At 42.2% G+C, this 25,086-nt stretch overlaps 1 protein-coding gene across 1 annotated transcript in view; it reads left to right on the top strand.

Moving 5' to 3' along the window:
• The first annotated feature begins 1,079 nt into the window (after positions 1–1,079).
• The window catches only part of esyt2a (extended synaptotagmin-like protein 2a), a 138,961-nt gene continuing 114,954 nt past the window's right edge, over positions 1,080–25,086 (top strand). The window contains exon 1 of the mRNA XM_060905937.1: positions 1,080–1,912. Within this exon, the coding sequence (XP_060761920.1) occupies positions 1,526–1,912 (387 nt within the window). The 5' untranslated portion in view covers positions 1,080–1,525. The remainder of the gene's footprint in view (positions 1,913–25,086) is intronic.

Here is a 25,086-nt window from a genome sequence, read left to right as displayed (position 1 = left end):
CCCACGCGGACACGGGGAGAACATGCAAACTCCACACAGAAAGGCCCTCGCCAGCCATGGGGCTTGAACCTGGACCTTCTTGCTGTGAGGCGACAGCGCTAACCACTACACCACCGTGCCGCCCAGACCAAAAGTTAGTTCTCTCATTTACTTTTCTGTATATTTGACTTTTTTTTAACTTTAAGGTCAATGTCAACATACTGTCCTGTTACTTAAATTATTTCTTAGATTATTTGTTTATTTTAAAAATACAGATTTTTGGTAAATCACTAGAATGTGTTAAGTGTGGTCATGCTATTAGCGATGATGCCATGTGGCTTAATTCCATGTATTAGCTAATCCTAGGCTAAAAACTCAGTCCTGTTACTTTCAGAGTTTTGGTAACAGGACTGAAAAAAATGCAGCCATCTTTGACTGACTTCCAAACCTTGTAACGTAGCCTGAGGTTGACCAATACACATTTTGAATAGTTAAATGTGTGTTGTTATAATCAGTGTTGAAAAGATATAACAAATTAAGTTTAATTTGGGAGTGGTACAACAAGCAAATGGCACCCATTCGGTGGAATGTCCCATATATATATATATATATTTTTACCACTCACATATGTAATATTGGATCATTTTCCTCAATAAATAAATGACCAAGTATAATATTTTCTCATTTGTTTAACTGGGTTCTCTTTATCTACTTTTAGGACTTGTGTGAAAATCTGGTCATGTTTTAGGTCATATTTATGTAGAAAATTCTAAAGGGTTCACAAACTTTCAAGCACCACTGTAGCTCTATTGGACAACTGTAGTAATGCACAGTATGCCAAGAACAGTTTAAATAAGTCAAGAGAAACGACAGTCCATCGTTACTTTAAGACATGAAGTGTATTTTAATTTAAAAGAGCAAAACAAAACATTGAATGAAGTAGAAGGCGTGTCCAAACGTTTGCCTGCTACTGTATGTGCCATGTTCACAAGGTGGCGCGCTTTAACCGCAGTGCACATCTCTCCTCTCTGTCCCCATTACACTCTCTTCCGCGTCACAGCTGTGTTTTTGTAAAATGAGAAGGGGTTGGTCCTGTAACATGTCGTTTGGGTGTGTGCCTGCCTGTTCCCCGGCCCGAGGAAAAGCGCTCGCCTGTGGCAGCATGTAGAGAGACTCTCCAGTACTCGCTCGGAGTGCGACGCCATGCTGAAAGAAACACAGATGTGTCGGTAGATCACTTACTGAGACGTGGCAAGCGCTCGGAGCCGGTAAAATGGCAACCGAAAGTTTCTAACAGCTACGTGTTTATTAAGTAAGTAGGTGAAAATACTAGCCGCTCCCTATTAGTCAAGGTCAGGCGGGGACGCTGTGGAGTTTACCAATCAACCTAAAGTGACTGAATCATCCGCAGTCTCAGGAAGTCCAAGACATCGCTACTGAGTGGAGTAGTTTTACCAGGTAGTCTGTACTTTAATTTATTGTTTACGTAGACTATTTAGGCTAAATTCGTGTCTCACTTCGTGGAAGTGTATCATCCGGATTGTAAATGACGACCACGGGAAATGAGTCGGATCTGGAATGGACTGGAGCCAAGCCTCGAGCCCAGGGTCCGGAGTCGACTCCTTCTCCATCAGGAACCAAAGCGGATTCAGTGGCAGACCTGGAGCCGAGCAGGGAGCCTCAGACCACCGTCGAAGACGCCAAAAACACTGGACTTAAATTCGCCAAAACGTTCCTGCTTGTTTTTCCTGTTTATGTATTAGGTTATTTAGGGTTCAGTTTCAGTTGGATCCTCATCTCACTGGCCCTGCTGTTTTGGCTCAGACGGAACCAGGGAACGAGGTTCTCAGGAGTAAACAAAGCACTGGCCTTTTTCGAGCACGAAGAGAAAGCAGTGAAACAGAGTTTATCAACTTCTGAGCTGCCGCACTGGGTGAGTCCGAGCTTTCAGTGTTTACTCCGAAGTGAAGTTGGTAAACAGTGTTACATTTAGTAAGGAGTGACTTGTTCCAGTAAGGGACCAGTGCTCATCAGTGAGAAAATGAACTGTGGCTGTAACCTTTGACCTGTAAAAGTGTCGCAATTACAAAACCTGGTGATTTGGACAGAACCAGGAGTGACTCAGCTGACCAACTGTTTATGCATTGGGTGTTTTTTTTTTTTTTTTTTTTAAACAACACTCACGACGATGTGCTTGTTTCACTTTACCATTTCCAACTCTAGTAACTTAGACACTTGGACAACTTTTTCAGAAAGAATCAGCTTGCATTAGTGTTTTTGATTCAGGTAATGCGTATGTGAGGGCACGTTTACAGTACTTTTTTTTGTATCTTCAGGAACACATATCGTACCACTGGTGGGTTCTCATGGTGAAGGAGATGCCTGTGTGGCTTATATATATCTCCATCCATCTGCCCATTATCTGTAGCCGCTTATCTTGTTCTACAGGGTTGCAGGCAAGCTGGAGCCTATCCCAGCTGACTATGGGTGAGAGTACACCTTGGACAAGTCGCCAGATCATCGCAGGGCTGACACATGGAGACACAATCATTCATGTTCACACCTACGGTCAAATTAGAGCCACCAGTTAACCTAACCTGCATGTCTTTGGACTGTGGGGGAAACCTACGCAGACACAGGGAAAACATGCAAACTCCGCACAGAAAGAGCTTCGCTGGACCTTCTTGCTGTGACTGAGGCAACAGTGCTAACCACTACACCATCGTGCCGCCCCGCATACATACGTGTGTGTGTGTATACAGTGGTGCTTGAAAGTTTGTGAACCCTTTAGAATTTTCTATATTTCTGCATAAATATGACCTAAAACATCAGCAGATTTTCACACAAGTCCTAAAAGTAGATAAAGAGAACCCAGTTAAACAAATGAGACAAAAATATTATACTTGGTCATTTATTTATTGAGGAAAATGATCCAATATTAAATGTGAGTGGCAAAAGTATGTGAACCTCTAGGATTAGCAGTTAGTTTGAAGGTGAAATTAGTGTCAGGTGTTTTCAATCAATGGGATGACAATCAGGTGTGAGTGGGCACCCTGTTTTATTTAAAGAACAGCGATCTATGAAAGTCTGATCTTCACAACACATGTTTGTGGAAGTGTATCATGGCACGAACAAAGGAGATTTCTGAGGACCTCAGGAAAAGTGTTGATACTCATCAGGCTGGAAAAGGTTACAAAACCATCTCTAAAGAGTTTGGACTCCACCAATCCACAGTCAGACAGATTGTGTACAAATGGAGGAAATTCAAGAGCATTATTACCCTCCCCAGGAGTGGTCAACCAACAAAGATCACTCCAAGAGCAAGGCGTGTAATAGTCGGCGAGGTCACAAAGGACCCCAGGGTAACTTCTAAGCAACTGAAGGCCTCTCTCACATTGGCTAATGTTCATGAGTCCACCATCAGGAGAACACTGAATAACAATGGTGTGCATGGCAGGGTTGCAAGGAGAAAGCCACTGCTCTCCAAAAAGAACATTGCTGCTCGTCTGCAGTTTGCTGAAGATCATGTGGACAATCCAGAAGGCTATTGGAAAAATGTTTTTTGTGGATGGATGAGACCAAAATAGAGCTTTCTGGTTTAAAGGGCTGATGACACAAACATGACTCTATGCAATTTCTTAAGTAAACTATACAACATGGCAAACATGTTAGATTTCTGTTATAATTATGTGAAAAGAAGCTGTTGTTATGCAAATATCCAACTTTTAATTGCACAGCGCAAGAAAACTGGGTCCGTGGCTCGCGGCCATGTTGTGACGTCAGCGGGAGAACATGCTGCGGTTCACTGGCTGTTCTACTCATAGTCATCCTATGGTTCTACTCTGGTTCTACTCAATGGAAATGGCGCATGAAAACGCCGGTGAACTCTCTAGTGCTAGCTCTTCCTCTTCTGGGAGTCTAGAATTGTGTTGATCTCTTCCGAATAGAATCTATGATAGCCTGCCCTCTTTACCCTTTGCCTCTCGTTGCTAGGCGGCAGTTACATGAAAGCCGCAAGCTTTCACAAGCAAATACATGACTGATATCACGCCGACTTTATGATTACATTTATGATTATCATGTAGAATCTATAGCTCTACGTACCTTTATCTTATGTCGTTTCACAACACATGTTCTGACAGGAGGACTGTCTTTGGATCCAGCATAGCTACTAGTAGACCCCCTCCGGAATACTGGCAGTGTTGCCAGATTGGGATTTTTTCCCGCCCAGTTGAGCGGTTTCAAGTGCATTTTGGTGGGTTTTGAACATATTTTGGGCTGGAAAACGTCAGCAGTATCTGTGTGCGTCTCCATAGCAACCCCATAATGTCGTGAAATTTTGCACACTCTTTCTTCACACATTCAGGGTTCGTCTCAGGAAGCTTCAAGTCACCACCTTAAGCTCTCTAGCGCCACCAACTGCTCAAACTCGCGGGTGCAGGTCGCCGGTACGTTCCTGCTTGTAAGATACTGCTGACGTTTTCCAGCCCAAACTATGTTCAAAACCCACCAAAATGCACTTGAAACTGCTCAACTGGTCGGGAGAAATCCCAATCTGGCAACACTGTGTAGGCACTGCTGATGGTAGCAGCACACGTTTGTGCTGAACTGAACACCCAAGAGATTCTTTTAAGCTGGGAAGGGTGTCAAAACAATCCAAATCGAAGTGTTCAGAGCACAGGATGGATGTTGGTGAGGGCTCCCACTTGTCACGAGTGCGCCTGACTTGCTTCACCCACTTCGCATGCAGCTCGGGATCTCTGGGAAACTTGAATAAACTTACCCCATCCTTGTGGGTTTTGGAGCAAAAGCCGGCAACACAACGCGAAGGCATAATAACTATATATATAAAATACTAATAATGACAAACTGACAATAAACTGGTAAGTTAGGAGGAAGGTTCTTTCGCTGACGTCATATAGCTCCTCCTCCTCCTCCGTTTCCTGGGTGCTGCAAGCCCTGTCAAATTTGTCCAAATAGCCGCGTTTTTTATCATAACTTGTAAAATAGGCGCCTTCGTGAATTAATATATGGATCATCGGGAATTACTTTTTATGTTATAAAACATCGCCAAAGATGTCAAAAACGTGTCATCAGCACTTTTTAAATGAGAAGTGTTGTGTTTGGAGAAAGGAAAAGACTGCGTTCCAGCATAAGAACCTTATCCCATCTGTGAAACATGGTGGTGGTAGTATCATGGTTTGGGCCTGTTTTGCTGCATCTGGGCCAGGATGGCTTGCAATCATTGATGGAACAATGAATTCTGAATTATACCAGCAAATTCTAAAGGAAAATGTCAGGACATCTGTCTATGAACTGAATCTCAAGAGAAGGTGGGTCATGTGGCAAGACAATGACCCTAAGCACACAAGTCGTTCTACCAAAGAATGGTTAAAGAAGAATAAAGTTAATGTTTTGGAATGGTCAAGTCAAAGTCCTGACCTTAATCCAATCGAAATGTTGTGGAAGGACCTGAAGTGAGCAGTTCATGTGAGGACACCCACCAACATCCCAGAGTTGAAGCTGTTTTGTTTGGAGGAATGGGCTAAAATTCCTCCAAGCCAGTGTACAGGACTGATCAACAGTTACCGGAAACATTTAATTGCAGTTATTGCTGCACAAGGGGGTCACACCAGATACTAAAAGCAAAGGTTCACATACTTTTGCCACTCACAGATATGTAATATTGGATCATTTTCTTCAATAAATAAATGACCAAGTATAATATTTTTCTCATTTGTTTAACTGGGTTCTCTTGATCTACTTTAAGGACTTGTGTGAAAATCTGCTGATGTTTTAGGTCATTTATACAGAAATATAGAAAATTCTAAAGGGTTCACAAACTTTCAAGCACCATTCTGTGTGTGTGTGTGTGTGTGTGTGTGTGTGTATTGTCTCTGTGTGAGAGATGCATGCATGTTTTAAGTCGTGTTTGTGTTACTGGTAATACTTTTAATACAGCAGGACAGAGATGTGTGTTATAAAGGGGCAGCATCGTGATGCAGTGGGTGCCATTGTTTTGTTTCCTTCCACCTCCAGGGTCACCGGTTTAATCCTAAGTTTAGTTAACTGTTTCTCTGGAGTCTTGCATGTTCTCTCCATATTCACACAGTTTTCCCCTGGGTTCTCCGGTTTCCTCCTACCTCCCCAAAACATGCTGGTAGGTTGATTTTAGATACTGGGTAAATAGACCGTTTGCACTTGCATCACAATTCTTCCATGATGCTTTCAAATTTTGTTGCGTCCGGCATCTTTGTGGTATAGCATCCATGGCAATTGAGGAGAGTACATTGGCGAGCTGTAATTTTTCGCAAATATATCATGAATAGACCCCTTCGCATGTTTGTAAGCAAACCGACCGTTGCCAGGATGCGCGCACAGCCTGGACCCAGAAACAATGGCTCTGCCCATAGACCTGCATTATGAGCTGTCAGATTATGCCAAACAATTGTCGTTACGAGATCGAGAATGCTACATAAATAAGTTAACTATAACAAGTGGACATCGCCTACCGGATCCGTATTTAATTAAAGAGTGGACGGACGATGTTAGTAAGTTCCCTGGTATACAATGGCCAGATATATACTCGTACCTTATTGACAAGACTTCAGTGTACACCCACGAAAAACTTCGTGCCTACAAGTCTTTAGATGCATATGATTATGTGCAGGCATGTACAACTTGATTAACAATGGGACATTCATATTCATTTTGTTTTAATCAAATTATGCCAGTGGTGTGATGGCAATGTGGCTTTAGCTACAACAGCAAATACCAACACTAAACAGCAATTTGCAGGAGGTAATGGCATGAAAGGAATGATAGTGTAAAGAGTACAGCTAAGAGAAATCAGAGCTGCGTAAAAAGCGAGAGGCAGAGACCAGAAATGAAACTGAACAGGGCGGGAGCTAGGTTAGAGCAGTCAACGTAAGTTGGCATTTAGAGTGAGGGCACACAATTTTACCTTTCCATCCTTGCTTTAAAATTGTGATTTTCGGCATACACAAATAATGATGGCACAAAATCTGGACTGCTTGAGTCAAGCGAGACCTCTCCTACAAACAAAATTGCATGCAAAGCTAAGTTAACATGCTAACAATATTCATTACATTGTGTAACTATGACCCAGCTAATCAGACAAACGTTACCAAAGTATTTTGCTACATCAATAAACGAAGACTAGAAAGAATAAAAAAAGATTTAATAAATAGCCTGATCTTACCTGTGATGAAGTGGGCGCTGCAAACCCGCGCATTTTTGATAGTGCTTTCATCTCAGTCTACACGTTTGATGGCTTGTAGCCATAGACGTCGGCGATTTTTTTTTTTTTTGAATGGGTGAGATCCTGCTGGAATTCTGAACATTTTAACCCAATCACTGCTACGATTCTGACACCCAACAACACAACAACTAGGCATTTCTGAGTCTTTTTTTGGGTCCAGGCTGCACGCGCAATTTCTGCTTGCGTATGAATGACGTTTACTGCGAAGGGGTCTATTGAGTAATAGTGACACGGTCAGAGACGGAAAAGATAAAAGAATGTTTGGGGTGGATCCGTACAGCAGTGTTGTAGAGTATGACGATGTGCGGATGTGACTGAGTGTGAATTACACAGACATCGTGAATTACCTGGTGTTAACTACTAGCTTCGTCACTGGTACCAACTCATGTACACTATCGTTTACTGTTTAGCGCAAGTTTACTGTAAGGATCTAGTAGGTTCCTGATGTGGGCAAATGTTACACAAGACACACAAAAAAACCCTAACCTAACTATTGACGTCTTCTGAGGCAACATTTTACCGAGCTCTACTACCTATGTTTTACTGGGGCTTTGTGCTATGCATTTGTAACTGCAATATAAATTGGGGTTGTGCTTATCACTTACAGTATGTCACATCTTTATATATATTTTGTCTATGGTTCTCACATAAACGGTAGAAATACAAACTTGCCCTTTATGAAATGATCTGCACATACTTGTACATATTTGTAGCTGGTCTGTTTTATGTCTGATCTGTTCAGATTTGCAAGCCACCTTCTCTGTCGTCTATGGGTTATATCTTCTATTTGGGGTCCTTCGTGCATTTTAACAGTGGGTAAACTAAACAATCTGACTCCAGCCTTAGCAGAATTGTTCAAGCAGCTGATAACTGCACAAATTTGCAGCATTTTGTATTAAGGTACTTTTTGCTATGCATGTGTTATTCCACAAAGATGGCAGACACAGCTAAATCAGAGAGGGTCATGTGACGTCATGTGCAGTTTATGAAGGAGATATAACAGTCTCCTAATATATGCTTCCATCATGGGTATATGTACACTCGTCCAGTACTTCACTGAGGTTAGTTAAAAAAAAAAAAGCCCAAATCTCATTCTTCAAGCTCATCTTTTCCACAAATTAGTTGGTGTGAAACTTTTTTTTTTCTTTCTGTGTTTGCAGCTCAATCTGCTTTGCGTGCTCAAGTCACATGTGCTATTTTATTTATCAGTAGGTAGAATACAATGTCAGATTAATGTTGGACTATTTAAATGCAGCATTGTTATGGAATTGAATTGGTTACCTCTGTGTAGCATTGTAATTATGTACTTCATTGTAATGAAGGTCTGATACTTTGTGCACCACTACTGCTATTGTCATTTTGCATAACCTGGCAACAGAAGCCAGAGGCGTCCACAGTGCATTAGTATCGAGTATCAGCCAATACCGGAACTGCTGAGAAATCACTCGACAAGCTGGAGTTTTGTGAGTGACGATTCACAGCCTATGACTACCTTTGTTTTATTTCTTCATGAAAGTATTTGGTAGAATTGTAATTATCAACATATTAAGGGGCGAAAGCTATAAGTTTTATCAAGTATGTGAGTAAGCTTCTTTTTAAAGTGTCACTTCATGCCAATTTGACACAAAAGGTTAAAGGTCTGAATTAGTCATGAAGGGTTAAAAAAAAAACAAAACTACTAATCATGTTCCTAGGTACGTAAGCTGGCACTTATGGTACTCGAGCTGCTGATGATTAGATGACCTGTTGACGTGTCAGCATTTTAATATTGCTGTTATAGTTTGTCGACACTGATCAGTTATTCATTCTCAACTTCTTTCCTAAGCAAATGGTGAAATTATAAATCATTACTTTTCAACAGTTGTATGCTATAAGCTCAAACAGTAGTGTGTTCAGTTCATCATAGTGTGTATGATTTCAGCAACAATTCCTTGGTACAAGTCCACAGTATCCTGGTCAGATTATTCCCTGGAGCAAGGGCATATACTGTTTCTGGAAAATATAATCTTTAGGGTATCCATGTGGGACCATAAACAACAGCAAAATGAGTCACAAGTGCAAGCAGAAGTAACAGGATGAATCGGGCAAGTTTGGAGGGTTGGAGGAGCTGGGTTTAACCAAAGTAACGGATAAAGTGCAGATTTAAATACGTTTTATTGTCTACATTTTGGCTGCTACCATCTTGTATCAGAACTCAGTCAGCTGTTCCATATCTGCAAGCAGCAGCACTCACCACACACAGTCGCAAGAGACATGAATTACTTGTCATTTCCTAGTGTGAACGTAGGATTAGGAGCTTTTGCCATGCAAATTTTCAGCCATTGTAGTTTTCCCCTCTTCATGGTTATGTTCTATTTCTGGAGACCTGCTGTGGTGTTTGTGTGTACAGGCAAAAGTGAGTTTAACATGGTGAGGAGCGTTATCAGCCTGTATCTCTAAACTTGCTCAGAGTGCTGATATGCAATCAGATTTTATCTTGGCCATTTTGATAAATGCAGATTGAGCTGCTCTTAGGCTGAGTGATTCTCTGAATTATAGGTGCTGGTTGACAAGACGAGACGAGACAAGGGTTCTTTCTATCGGGGCTTACTACTTTGTGACATGCCACTCAATTTAAAATTACAAGGAGAGCTTTAAATATGGGTTATAATTAAGTTATAGTATCCTGGTATCCTGGTAACTCTCCCCCTGTGCTGTGCAGGAAACCATATTGAAAACCTGAAAATCTGGCGTCATGCGTGTAAACTGGACTTGAATTTTTAAGCCAAAAGATTTACAAAAATAGTCATGATTTCTTATAGGGAAATAATATAGGAACTCTTCTTAACAGAGAGAGAAAATAATTTCAAATATCACGCAGAAACAAAAAATGAAAATGCATAAATTGGCTCCAACCGTTTTAACTAAATTTCATGTCGATTTTACCCCATTGGAGCCAGAGTAGTGATAACATGCTCAAGTGTACCTTGTAAGGTTTTTATTTAACCTGAGGAAAAAAAAAAGAACTTTTATTCAGAAGATATTTCTGAATTGAAACTACAGGAGTCACTGGTGTGTAACGCGTGTAACATGGTCGTAATTTTGTTGGACAGATTACGACTTTCCGCCATTACATGCATCCCGGATGTCTTGCGCAGTGACATCACGAGTGTGTCTGGAGATCCTCATGGCCTAGTTAGCTCAGTCTTAACACTTCCAAGTAGGAATTAGCAGGCGCCTGTTTTGCATGTAACAGTTGGACATGGGGCTGTGCGATATGGGAAAAAATGAATATCCCGATACGTTTTCTCCATTTCACGATATATATCTTAATATATTTAAATCTCCTCTAAAGGACCCCATGAAATCGAACTTTGACTCTTTACTGTTTTCACTACAATCCAGGGGCGTGTTTAGCCTATTTTTGGGGGTGCTCAAGCACCCCCAAAAACGAGCTCAGCACCCTCAAAAACACTGCTTTTGGCCTTAATTTTCAGAAATAAGTGCCCTTGCGCACTGCGCAATGAATGTGTGCACGGGCGTGTGTGTGTGTTCTTGAATTCACCTGTTACGTGATAGTTCTATGACCAGTAAAATACCTCTCCTCCTTGCGTCCCCTCTGATTGGGTTGCCTGTCCGCGTGAGTGCTTGCTACGACATGGTGGTTTTTTTTAACTGGATTCCACGCCAATGAGGAACTAACGTGGAAATAAACGTGGAAACACTGTCGTTCAAGCCAGGTGCCTCTGTCAGCTCTGGGGGCCAAGCACCCCCAAAGATCAGGTGCTAGAATCGCCCCTGTTACAATCCCTGCAGATTAAATAACATTCTTGGTTAACTTTACAGGTGGTTTTCAACAACACGTTTTAAATTTTCATGTTGGTGATTAATCACAATTGAATTGAAATAAGACTATTTTTATTCAACAAAGATGTGGCACAAACTGCAAAAACAATCTTGAAAATTGCAACAAAGGGGCAATACAATACAGAGCTGCTCAGAGCTCAAACCAATAAAGTGCAAGCTCAACACTGAGAAAGACATTTAGCCTAAATAAGAAAAGTGCTCTTTCATTAAATTATTTTAAAAACTAGATCTCCAAGCTATTAACCTGACTACTGAGAACCACTGGAACATTCACAATAGAGAGAGAGATCTGCAAAACATCATTTTTCTCTTTGCACACTTTTGAACTGAATGTTTTCTGGCTCTGCCTCTCAGATGTGTATAATTCCGGCTGCTGCCTTCTCTGTAAAATGTAAAATTTTTGGAAGCCTGGTTTTTCCACTATACTAATTGGGATCATGTCTTCGGCAATGAAGTGAGTGATTGCATCCGTTATAGCTCTCCATCTCTGACTCGTTTTCTCATATAGAGATCTTGCATGTGACGTCACAGCCGATCCAGATTGTGACAGACGCCATCGTGTCGGTCAAACGCCATATTCCGCCTTCTACTTCTGGTTCTACTTCTGCTTTTACTTCTACCTTTTCTTCTGGAAAACCCTACTATATACAATTCTACTACAACGGCTGCGGCTACAAGCTCTCCCTACCTGTGCACGGTTTTTATGTTTTTTGTGTGTATTTTTGCGTGTTGTTCGTCTGTACCGGACTTCAATATCCACTACAACCGTATGGACTTACTGGACATTGGTTTCCAGCAGAAAATGACGGTTTGTAGCGATTTCCATCGCATGCAAAACATTCCGGACGAGAGAAAAAAAAAATATTCCGGACGAGAAAAAAAAAACCAAACATTCCGGACGAGACCAGATTGCGAGACCAGCGAGGTCTCCGTGGATTGTTATCGGAAGCAAAGCGAAGGAGGCAGCGCCGGGAGCCGAAGCAAAAGCGAGGCTACAGGCAGAGCCGGCCTGTTGACTAAGCTCAGAAAACAGCTACTCAAATCTCCACTGCCAAGCCTCTACCTCTCCAGCACCAGATCCATGTAAACAACACGGACGATTTGGAATTACCTTATTCTATAATCAGCTGGTCAGTGCTATACTCAATACTTAAGTGACTTACCCATCCAGTGAGGATCATTTTCTTGCTTACAAGATGCCACATCTGAGTCGCTGACAAATCCTGAATTTCTGTAAAGAAAACTTTCCAGAGCACACAGTGCTTCACCACTGAACAGCGAGGGAAAGTTGATGAGGTAATCGTACACGTCCGGGTATTCCGCTGGCAGTTCAAAATCCGGTCGTGAAAACTCCGTCCGGAAAGCCATAAGGGTCACAAATCTATAGATCGTTTATTTTAGACATGTATCTAGTTATCTGTTCATTAGAAAAATGAGCCGTGTAGTCCGTCGGTTGAAATTGATCCATTCTGTACACGAGTGCAGCAGTATTCAGTGGTGTTTTTGACCGACACGATGGCGGTTGTGTACTTTCCGGTCACGTGACTGCAAGATCTCTATGGGGTGGCTTTGGAGAACGAGGCCACTATGGTCGTTTGTTTAGTTTGTGGGGGGGGTTTAGCTCGTGGGCAAGTAGTTCGGAGTTTAAGAGACTCTTCATACTATACCGGGTGAGTTTCAGGTGATGGAACATATTTGTCGTGCTGCTGCCTTTCGTGATGACAGGTTGTTTTTTTTTTTTGCACACTTTACAAACTGGCATTTGCTGTTCCACGTCCTCCTCGCGATATCCAAAAAATGCCAGTTGACTGACCCCTTACTAGTTCTTTTAGGAAGTAATTTGTCGCTGAAATTGACAGAGCTTACACGGTAGCCTATGCAACACCAGCGATTGCACAAACTGAGTCAGCGCTGTAAACCGGAACCAGGAAATCTTCCCACCGGCAGTGTTGCCAGATACTGCTGACGTTTTCCAGCTCAAAATATGTTCAAAACCCGCCAAAATGCACTTAAAACCGCCCAATCTGGCAACACAACCGAAACTAGAAAATCTTCCCGGAAATTCCTTTCAGCACCAAGATGTCTCCCGGGATTGGTTGGCGAGTGCGTGACGTTATTGTTTTCTTTACCCTTAGGCAGCCTCTCACGTTACTGCCTGAGGGACAGGGAGAAAACCACCGGAAAAGATTTTAAACAAACGCAAGTCGGAAGATGACCATAAAATACTTGATAGTTACGATATAATAATTTTATGTATCGCACACAGAATTTTCGCGATATATCGAGTATATTCGATATATCGCACAGCCCTAGTTGGACATTTAAATCCAGTTAAAAGACAAGTTTATCAGAATTTTCTGCCAAAAAAAAAAAACTTGATGGCAGTCAGATTTATATCTGCTTAACACATGCATCCAGCTTTTATTTAATAAAAAAAATAGCCTTTTTAAAGGTCCCATGGCATGAAATTTTCACTTTCTGAGGTTTTTTAACGTTAAAATGAGTTCCTCTGACCTTCTTAAGTCACCCCAGTGGCTAGAAATGTCATAATGTGTAAACCAAACTATGCCCACCCTTTGTCAACATTTGAGAATGGCGCGTCAAAATGGCGCGTTGATAGGCTCTTCCCTTTACTACGTCAGCAAGGGAGATGATCCCCACGCCCCCCCTCTGGATTCCCACCCACTGTATGGATTGCCCGCCCAGCTCAAAAGTTGCCACCATAGATACGTCACTTCAATTTTGTAGTGAGGAGACCATAGAGGACACAACAACATGGCATCACCTAAGCGAGCGAAACATGGAAATTGCGCTGTACATGGATGTGACAACACAGAAAGGAGTCTGTTTTTACTGCCGACGGGAGAGCCCCTGAAGACGCAGTGGCTTAATTTTATTTACTTCAATAATACGCCGTCGAGTCTACTTAAGACGGTGTATGTTTGTTGGAAGCATTTTCCTGATGAATGTTTCCACAACTTGGGACAGTACATAACCAACCCAATAATTCCTGTTTCCAGACATAACATTTCAAACTCACCATTCTGATACGTCCTGCTGAAGTCGGTGATTTACAGTTTGTTCAACTGCTTGCGCTTCTGCTTCGGGGTCGGACTCCAGGTCAAAAGCGAAAGCTTGGACTGTTGCTTGACCTGCCATTGCTACTGTTCACACACAGGTAGCATGCCTGCAGCTTGGTCCAAGCCCCTCCCCCCATGGCCTGCCCCCACCCTCTACCCTTCCCCGCCTCCATGCTTCTCATTAGCAAAACGACGCACTGGGAAAAGGGCTGAAATGGGGCTTTCTCCCAGGAGGCTATATCTACGTGCCGAGGGTTCATTTCGAGAGAGGCTGCGGATATAACATCCGGAAACCTCCACGAGCCCGTTTAAAGCATCAACAAACCACCATGCCATGGGTCCTTTCAACACTATCTGAACGATCATAACATAGATGGACAGAGGATGTTGCGTGCGTGACGTGATTTTTGATCGGCACTCGTGTCCCAAATGGAAGAGTTGGAGTGAAAATATGTTTAACTTTGAGTTTAAGCCTTTCCATCAGTACGCTAGAGTAAAATTTTAATTTTATCTTTAGAGTGACATTGGATTGAAATTCCAGCACCAATTTTGTCACAAAACGGGTCTCCAAAACGGTGCATTATTTGTTGAAGATATTGATTTAAAAAAAAAATTTCAACAAGATACTTTGCTCGTTTTATCAGTACTATCTAATATACATACAGTGACTACAAATTTTTTTCCCCTTATTTATTCTCTCATGCTACCCAACCACGAACCTCGCATATGGCATTGGTGACCCCTTATCATAGATAATCTTTCAAACTTGAATATTTACTATGAGATGGAGTAGAACTGGTGTGCTTTGATGAATATCTAAACAATTTTTTTTTTCCAAAGATTAAATGTGAATTAAACAGAATCGGGCTTTAATATAGTTTTGTTTAGGGAAATGATGTTTTTTGAAAATTGGAGGAAATTGCTGTGTTTGCTTTTGTAACCCCTGCCCTTCCAGCAATAGAGGCATGTCACTGATGGGGAGGGAGGGAGAGAGAGGATAAAGATTAAGAGAAGGAGGAATGTGTGCAGCATATGTATGACGACAGGGTGTTTCCTTTGACGGTTTCTATAGCAAAAGCCTGAAAATAAATAATTCTCTCGGTCATTCTGTTTGACCCCCTTCTAATCTTGGGCATCTGTTAGTGATCTTAGCCTCAGGTTCCAGCAAACATTATTGAAACTAAAAGGGATATGATGTAGATAATGATACTGAAGGGTTAATGGATTGCTGTTCATGCTCAGACTAGTGGAACAGAAAGTACCTCCATGCATTCCAGTGATATCTGATCAGAGGCTATGCACAAAACCTTCCTGTACATTTCCAGTCAAACCTGCCAAGTGTGGAATTCTTATTCTTTAACATTTAATAACAAGCAGGCATGCTTTGAAGAAGCAGGTTTGAGTTTGTTTTGGGGTTAGAAGGATCAAATTCAGATCCTGGAGTTCCACCACACTACAGAGACGTCTTTCTTCTCACACACCAAATTCAGCTTTTGTAATAAGGTGACTGGTTGACACAGGTGTGTTTGTATGAAACGTTAGCTAGCCTGTAGACTGCTAATAGTTAATGTTCATCTGCACTAGTTGAACAATGCAGTCTGACAGCATTCATTTTGTACCTCAGTACCCTGTGTGTTCCTTTGAGTCACTAGCCAGAAGTTTCTGCATGGTTTATTCAAATAGCTTTCAAAATACGTATGCATTTTAGCTCAAAGTCAAACAGAACCGAAAAATGAACGCCGTTTGCCAGTTATGGCAAGCACCCTGATGTGCCGCCTGCACATTTAAATTAAAAATAAAATTTTTTTTAACAATTTGTCCATTTTAAAAGTTATGATACTGTTAAAAATAGGCTTACCTGGACATAACCATTTGCACTGAAACCGGATATCTGCCTGTGACATGACGGCACACTAGTACGCTGTTTTACCTTCATAACACAGAGCCATTAAATAAAAGCTTCTAATTCTCAAAAAAAAAAAAATTGCTGGGCGCCACTGCTTGCTCGCTCGCTCGCGCTCTCTCTCTCTCTCTCTCTCTCTCTCTCTCTCTCTCTGCATGCGTGTATGTTCACTGCTTCAGATGGGTTGATTACAGAGAAAGAAATTCACTGTGCTGTAATGTATGTGACAGGCTTCTAATTGTAAAAATCTAATCAGAAATTTTATTTTTTTAAACTGCCAACAAAATACGTGAATCAATAGACTTAAATTTTATGAAATTTAAATCTCACTTGGCTAGATAACACACGCGCACACAGATACTAGTAAACAATCCTGTTGCCATAGCAACACGATTCTTGCCGTCTCTAAAATTTCACTTTTCTCAGTGAATAAAAACAAACAAAAAAGCATGTCATATAAATTTTTTTTTTTTTTTTTTTTTTTTGGGCAGAGAAAAAAAAAAAACACAACAAAAAACACTGACAGTGGCCAGCGATGGAGTTTATAGGCAGCAAAAGGCTCCCCTTGTGTGTGTGTGTTCACTGTTTCAGTGATTTGGACTTATTTTTGCACCCAAAAGCTTGACACTCGTGCATCTTCAGCGTTGTTTAGAAGTGATTTATCCACTTGCTTCTAAGTCATATACGCTACGTTCACACTGCAAGGCTTAATGCTCAATTCCGATTTTTTTGTGAAATCCAATTTTTTTGTGAGGTCGTTCACATTAACAAATATATGCGACTTGTATGTGATCCTCAGTATGAACGAAAAGCGACCTAAAAGTGTTCTGCATGCGCATTGCAGGATACGACGACGTCACACGCAGTGAGCATGGCCAGTGTTTACGGAAGTAAAGCCGCCCGGTTGCGGTATGACCCATCCAATCTAGCTTGAATAGCTGTATCCCCCCAAATGGAAATCAGCTCCCTAACCTCTGCGTCCTTCCATTGAGAAGATTCAGAACCTTCACAGCCCGAAGCGTCCCTCGCATTGATGTCATGCGCAGGGGCGCAGATACATTTTTTGAACTGGGGGGGACAAAGCTGCCAGCAAACCAACCCCAACCCCGATATGCCTGTCAAACTTCTTGTGAGTTACCATAGCAACCAAGCTCGAGCTCGCAACCTGTGCAGTCTGCGCAGCTCAACCAACCGAATATCAGTCTTTGTTTTGTTTTATGTGAGTTGTTGCAACTATGTATACACTGCCGTGCACCTCAATAAACCGAATGGTAATTAGTCTTTTGATTTTTCCGTGAGGTTTGCCTTATGCAAAGAAAGACAGCATAGACGTTTTTTCCTCCCTATAAGTGGGGGGGACCGAACGAGGTGAATTTAAATCTGGGTGGGACGAGTCCCCCCCTCTATCTGCGCCCGTGATTATGCGCCATGTTGTTGTAACTTTTTTTGAGAGACCTGCCGCCTACTTCAGCGCAGAATAGTGGCGTTTGTGGCTTGTTGATGACGTGTAAGTCGGATGAATGCGACCTGGCGGTTCAGACTGAAGTCGCATATGAAAAGAGCGGATAGGAATCGGAATTAGGACCACATATCCAAACGGCCTGGGTCGGATTTGAAAAAATCGGATCTGTGTCGTTCATATCGTCAATAAAAGATCGGATACAGGTCACATATGGGCGAAAAGATCGGATTTGAGTCACTTCAGCCTGTAGTGTGAACGTAGCCATAGTGTGTAAGTGATGTCACAATCTTGGATTCTCTTGCATAATTTGTACTTGGAGCACCATATTTGAATCTCGGAGAGAGTAAGACGGCAGCACCCAGGGATATTCCTTTTAAAATAAAATCTGTACACGGGTACAAATATGAACAAGTGACCAATCAAATATGTATGGATATTATCTGTCAGTATAAATGAGTTTATTTTAGGGTTTTGTTCATCTTTAATGAAGGCATGCTTCAAATATTTTGTTTTCATGTGACAAGTCTTTTTAAAAAATTCATGTCCATTATTTCAGATCTGCAAAATTGTATTATTGATTGAGGATGAAGCCTAGAATCCTGGTTAGTGAATTCCAGTTTAGTTTTGAATACCATGTGATACCATTTTACATGGATGCAAAGCACCACAGGAGTGGATCAATCATAAATGTGTTTGGTCACACTCCAGGAAAGTAAACGCTCCTGTGTGCTTGCCCAGTTCATGTTTTTGGTCATCCTCAGGTGGGGTTTACATTAGACCGTATCAGCGGATCATCAGATTAACGTTTTTAAAACGGTTAGTGTGCACACAGCAACGCCAATACACGATTCGCGTGCACACAGCAACGCCAATACACGGATACGCTCAGCTCCGCAGGCATCCTGCGCTCCAAATCACTCCGCCCTGAATAGCGAGTGCCCTCTGGAGGGTGCGCACTCGGGCCCTGCGCAGCTCACAGAGCGCGCGAGTGGAGCGCACGAGCAGTGATTTGGGACTGAGCCGCTGTGTGTGTGATCTCAGTGCATGTCGGGCATGCGCGTCACTTACCACTTGCAAGTGGAAGGATGGCAAGCCTAAAGACAATCATAACTACACAATGGGCAGTATTTGCATCAGTATTTGCAGTATTTTCATACTTTTATACTCTTTAATGAAAGGTGATACAAGGCGGAAGTCCACGCCGTTTTTCAGCAGTCGCGTCACATGACCAATGCCAGCGAATCAGGAAGGTGGATGTCACAGTGACGTTGTCCAATGACGACACCAGCTAGAGCTCAGCACAGCGTATCCGCGTATTCTCAATGTTTACACAGCACCGGACCAGACACGATCTGGATTGAATACGTGGACCCTGGCGGATTCCCGTTTCCCGGCGTTTCCAGGCGTTTTAATGTAAACGGACAGTGCATCTGCGATGAAAATGAGACAGATACGGTCTAATGTAAACTTGGCCTCAAACCAGTTGCAGTAAAAGGAAATAATTAGCATAATATTAACATATGAGAAGCTAGTTAACTTGGTAAATGCAGTAATGCAGACTAAAGAAAATAATTATCCTCCCTCCAAGTTTCTGATGAGCACATTGTGTTTCCACCCGTGGCAAAGAGTCAGCAAGTTGTTGGACAAGGTTTTAGCTATAAACTGTGGTCGTGCCACATCACACAGAACAGTATTTGAGTTTGATTAGTTTTATTTTGTCAACATGTTAAACAGCACACAATAAGCAGGACTTTTTTTTTTAAACGCTGCACTTTATTTTGCTTGGGTTTTTTTGTCTGTTTATCCACATACCTACGTGTTCCTGAACTGAATAGATCATTTATAATCTCTGCATGCAAATTAATCCACCTAGTAAAACCTTTCTATTACAAGCCAGATGGGACTGAAGTACATGAAGTACAGTAGCCTTTAAAACAGGCCATGATCAAAATCTCCAGTGAGAATAAGGGAGAGATTAAAGAAGAGACTGAAGGCAATATTGTGGACCTAAGACTAATGCCGCTTTTCCACTACAAACGCGGCTGAGCCGTGCCGTGCTGAGTCGAGCTGAGTCGGGCTGAGCGGGGCTGTTGGAGTTGCATTTCGACTACAACCGCGCTGAACCGTGCTGGCTGGAAGTGGGTGGACACATTGGGTGGAGTTAGCGAAAGTGGGTGGACGTCACGTGATGTCGTTAAGCAGCGCAAACAGTGACATCAGTGACAGTGGCGGAACAAGTCAGAGCCGGGCCGGGGGCGGGGCAAATGACCGGGCCCTTTATTAAAGCTTATCATAACATCATTTTAGGCTACAAAATGTCCGCAACTGCGGTGTTTACCAATTTCAACACTACCGGGTGCAACTATGTTATTTAGTACATCAAGTCCTTCAAACGAACATGTAACTCAGAAACAAAAAACATTAGGATACTGTACATGGCTCATAATAAAACATCAATAGCCTATACTGCGCACATTATTTGAAGGGCATACGAATGAGCGCTCAGAGGTTGCAACGGTGACAGGAAGAGTAAGAAATAAAAGGAGGGCGGTGCAAACCTCACTGAATGCACTGTGTTTACCAATTTCAACACTACGGGGTGCAACTATGTTATTTTGTACATTAAGTCCTTCAAACGAACATGTAACTCAGAAACAAAAAAACATTAGGTGACATACTGTACATGGCTCATAATAAAACATCAATAGCCTACTGCGCGCATTATTTGAAGGGCATACGACGAGCCTTGCGCTCCGCGAACTCGTCCACGATGCTCTGTATGTCACTGATTCAGTGAGCTTTTAAGCGGTAGTCTCACGACCCGAATAGTAAACAATAAACATGGAGGACATGAAGTCGTTAGTGTTGCTGGTCTTGGTGCTGTGGCTTGTTGTCACCGACAACGCCAACAGATACTGGCAAGAGCGTATAGATGAGGCGAGGCGCATAAGGCTTCAGAAATTCTCGTAATTCGTAATTATTCTTCTTCCGGGTTTGCGGTGTTTACAGATCCCAGCGTGCTCGCGGGGCGTGTGTGGGCATGTGAGGACACTCCTCCTCACCAATCAGTGCACAGGGGAGTGTCTGCTCACGCCCCCAACCTCACTCGGCACGGCTTGGCTCGCTTCAGCCCCACTCCAAAACGGTGCGAGTTTTAGGGGCTAAGCAGGGCTGAAACGAGCTGAGTCGTGCTGGTTTTTGGTAGTCGAAACACGAGCTGTGTCGGGCTGAAGCGAGCTGAAGTGAGCTGAAAAAGGGTAGTGGAAAAGGGCCATAATTGGTCTGCTGAAAGCTTATGACATGCCCATATAATCAAAGCATCAGAATCATCAAAGGAGTTGTGAAGGACTGAGCAGGAACCAGATGAATACTCCAAATTTGTATGGCTGGTAATATACATCAGTGAGTGTGAGTAAGCACAAGGGGTTGGTTAGTTACTTAGTAGGAGTGTAATAAAGCAGTGTGTTATATGGACATGGGTGTTTTACTGGGAAATATGCCACTCGTATTTTTCATACGAGCTGCATTGAGAACCAAAGCCACGACACATTTCTCTGTGTCACTTGTGAGGAGATCAATGAACAAAAACTCTTCAAAAACCTGTCCATTTTGCACTAGCAATACGCTAGCTTGAGGAGCAAAGCAGCTTGATAAATGGTGCAAACCGCAACGTCACAGGCAGTCGGAGAGATGAGCATGGCAAACAACGTTTCGATATGATGTATTATCAATAATTATATTTTATAATAATGATTAAAAAACTAATTATAATATATTTAATTATTTTTAAAAAGTAATTTTTTTTCGCTATTTTTATCATTGTCCCTCCAACTTTCTGAGGCTCCCCTAGTGCCCCCTGGTGGCCCCCCAGGGGGCTGCGGTCCCCACTTTGAAAACCACTGACCTACAAACAAGCAAGATTTCTGGCTCTCACAGACCTGTAACTACTTCTTTAAGAGGCTCCTCTGTCCTCCACTCGTTGCCTGTATTAATGGCACCTGTTTGAACTCGTTATCAGTATAAAAGACACCTGTCCACAACCTCAAACAGTCACACTCCAAACTCCACTATGGCCAAGACCAAAGAGCTGTCAAAGGACACCAGAAACAAAATTGTAGACCTGCACCAGGCTGGGAAGACTGAATCTGCAATAGGTAAGCAGCTTGGTGTGAAGAAATCAACTGTGGGAGCAATTATTAGAAAATGGCAGACGTACAAGACCACTGATAATCTCCCTCGATCTGGGGCTCCACGCAAGATCTCACCCCGTGGGGTCAAAATGATCACAAGAACGGTGAGCAAAAATCCCAGAACCACACGGGGGGACCTAGTGAATGACCTGCAGAGAGCTGGGACCAAAGTAACAAAGGCTACCATCAGTAACACACTACGCCGCCAGGGACTCAAATCCTGCAGTGCCAGACATGTCCCCCTGCTTAAGCCAGTACATGTCCAGGCCCGTCTGAAGTTTGCTAGAGAGCATTTGGATGATCCAGAAGAGGATTGGGAGAATGTCATATGGTCAGATGAAACCAAAATAGAACTTTTTGGTAAAAACCCAACTTGTCGTGTTTGGAGGAGAAAGAATGCTGAGTTGCATCCAAAGAACACCATACCTACTGTGAAGCATGGGGGTGGAACCATCGTGCTTTGGGGCTGTTTTTCTGCAAAGGGACCAGGATGACTGATCCGTGTAAAGGAAAGAATGAATGGGGCCATGTATCATGAGATTTTGAGCGAAAACCTCCTTCCATCAGCAAGGGCATTGAAGATGAAACGTGGCTGGGTCTTTCAGCATGACAATGATCCCAAACACACTGCCCGGGCAACGAAGGAGTGGCTTCGTAAGAAGCATTTCAAGGTCCTGGAGTGGCCTAGCCAGTCTCCAGATCTCAACCCCATAGAAAATCTTTGGAGGGAGTTGAAAGTCCGTGTTGCCCAGCGATAGCCCCAAAACGTCACTGCTCTAGACGAGGTCTGCATGGAGGAATGGGCCAAAATACCAGCAACGGTGTGTGAAAAGCTTGTGAAGACTTACAGAAAATGTTTGACCTCTGTCATTGCCAACAAAGGGTATATAACAAAGTATTGAGATGAACTTTTTTTTTTATTGACCAAATACTTATTTTCCACCATAATTTGCAAATAAATTCTTTAAAAATCAGACAATGTGATTTTCTGGATTTTTTTTTCTCATTTTGTCTCTCATAGTTGAGGTCTACCTATGATGAAAATTTCAGGCCTCTCTCATCTTTTTAAGTGGGAGAACTTGCACAATTGGTGACTGACTAAATACTTTTTTGCCCCACTGTAACTTGGATTACACATTTTTCAGTTTTACTCAAATTAGGGTGGTGCAAAAATGAGTACATACTACTACATCTAGTACTTTGTATGGCCTCCATGATTTTTAATGACAGCACCAAGTCTTCTAGGCATGGAACGAACAAGTTGGCGACATTTTGCAACATCAGTCTTTTTCCATTCTTCAACAATGACCTCTTTTAGTGACTGGATGCTGGATGGAGAGTGATGCTCAACTTGTCTCCTCAGAATTCCCCATAGGTGTTCGATTGGGTTCAGATCAGGAGACATACTTGGCCACTGAATCACTTTCACCCTGTTCTTTGTCAGAAATCCAACAGTGGCCTTAGATGTGTGTTTAGGATCGTTGTCATGTTGGAAAAGTGCACGACGACCAAGGGCATGGAGTGATGGTAGCATCTTCTCTTTCAGTATAGAGCAATACATCTGTGAATTCATGATGCCATCAATGAAATGCAGCTCCCCGACACCAGCAGCACTCATGCAGCCCCACATAAGGACACTGCCACCACCTTGTTTCACTTGTAGGCACCATGCATTTTTCTTTGTATTCCTCACCTTTGCGATGCCATACAGTTTTGAAGCCATCAGTTCCAAAATCATTTATCTTGGTCTCATCACTCCAGAGTATAGAGTCCCGGTAGTCTTCATCTTTGTCAGCATGGGGCCTGGCAAACTCTAGGTGGACTTTTTTGTACCTGGGCTTTAGGAGAGGCTTCTTTTGTGGATGGCATCCATGCATGCTATTCCTCTGCAGTGTACGCCATATTGTGTCACGGGAAATAGTCACCCCAGTTTGGCTTTCTACTACTTTAGATAACTGCAGTGAACTTGCATGCCGATTTTCTTCAAACCTTCTCATCAGAAGATGCTCCTGTCGAGGTGTTCACTTCCATGGACAACCTGGACGTCTCTGTGAGATGGTTGCAGTTCCATCTTTCTTAAATTTTTGTACCACTTTTGCTACAGTGTTCTGACTGATAAGTAAAGCTTTGCTGATCATCTTGTAGCCTTCACCTTTGTGGTGTAAAGAAATTATTTTCTTTGGGGAATTGTGAAGAGACAAGTTGAGCATCACTCTCCATCCAGCATCCAGTCACTAAAAGAGGTCATTGTTGAAGAATGGAAAAAGATTGATGCAAAATGTTGCCAACTTGTTCATTCCATGCCTAAAAGACTTGGTGCCGTCATTAAAAATCATGGAGGCCATACAAAGTACCTAGATGTAGTAGTTTTTGATGTGGGATGTACTCATATTTGCACCACCCTAATTTGAGTAAAACTGAAAAATGTGTAATCGAAGTTATATTATTAACCTTACTTTCATGTTATAAGTTAAACAGATGTTATATTAAACTTTTTTGTCTTGTCAACATTTTGGAAATTGTGTTCATTGAGAAATGTTTAAAATGTTACTTTTCAAAGGGGGTGTACTCCTTTATACTGAGGTGTGTGATATTTATTTTGTGGATGTGTCCATATAATATAAAGAACGTTACACAGCGACGTGAATATATGAAGTTGATCATCTCATGTTGAAAATATGTTCGCCACTCAAACATAAACTTCATATCTTCACGCAACTGTATAATATCCTCTGTATTGTATTGTTCGAGATGAGGATCTCCATTCAGTTCACCTTGGTATCAAACAATACATTCAAGTCATGGCATAATCAAGTAGGTAATTCCTCATAACATACAGTACCAGGCAAAAGTTTGGGCAAACCTTCCAATTCAGTAGTTTTTCTTAATTTTCTTTCATTAAAAGACACTTCATGTCTTTGAATTAATGATGGGTGTCGTTTCTCTTTACTGTCGATTCATCCATATACGAATATACTGTAATCCTGTTTCCCTCAAGCTCCCCATGGTGCATTTATAGAGAAAAATAAGAGGTTCTTGACATGATATGGATTACTACAGTTGTGGAATAGGACTGTTTACTGTGTTATTTGCTGTTTACAGTTTGATCTTCATTAAGAAGGGAAAAAAATTGCACTACTTTTGATGAGGCACGCCTGTTAATAGAAAAGCATTTCAGGTGACTACCTCATGAAGCTGGTTAAGATGTGCGCTTCTTCCCTGAAGCAGTCAGAGTCCTCACTTCACTGTAACTGACAGTCCAAACTGAAACTCCATTTTTCTCATTCATTTCAGATCCATTTGCACACATGGGCACACTGCTCATTTTTCACCTGTTTTGCCAT

The sequence above is a fragment of the Neoarius graeffei genome, chromosome 23 (assembly GCF_027579695.1).
Source record: "Neoarius graeffei isolate fNeoGra1 chromosome 23, fNeoGra1.pri, whole genome shotgun sequence".
Taxonomy (NCBI): Eukaryota; Metazoa; Chordata; class Actinopteri; order Siluriformes; family Ariidae; genus Neoarius; species Neoarius graeffei.
The sequence above is the reverse complement of the archived record's forward strand: the minus strand, read 5'-3'. Positions and strand labels throughout refer to the sequence as shown.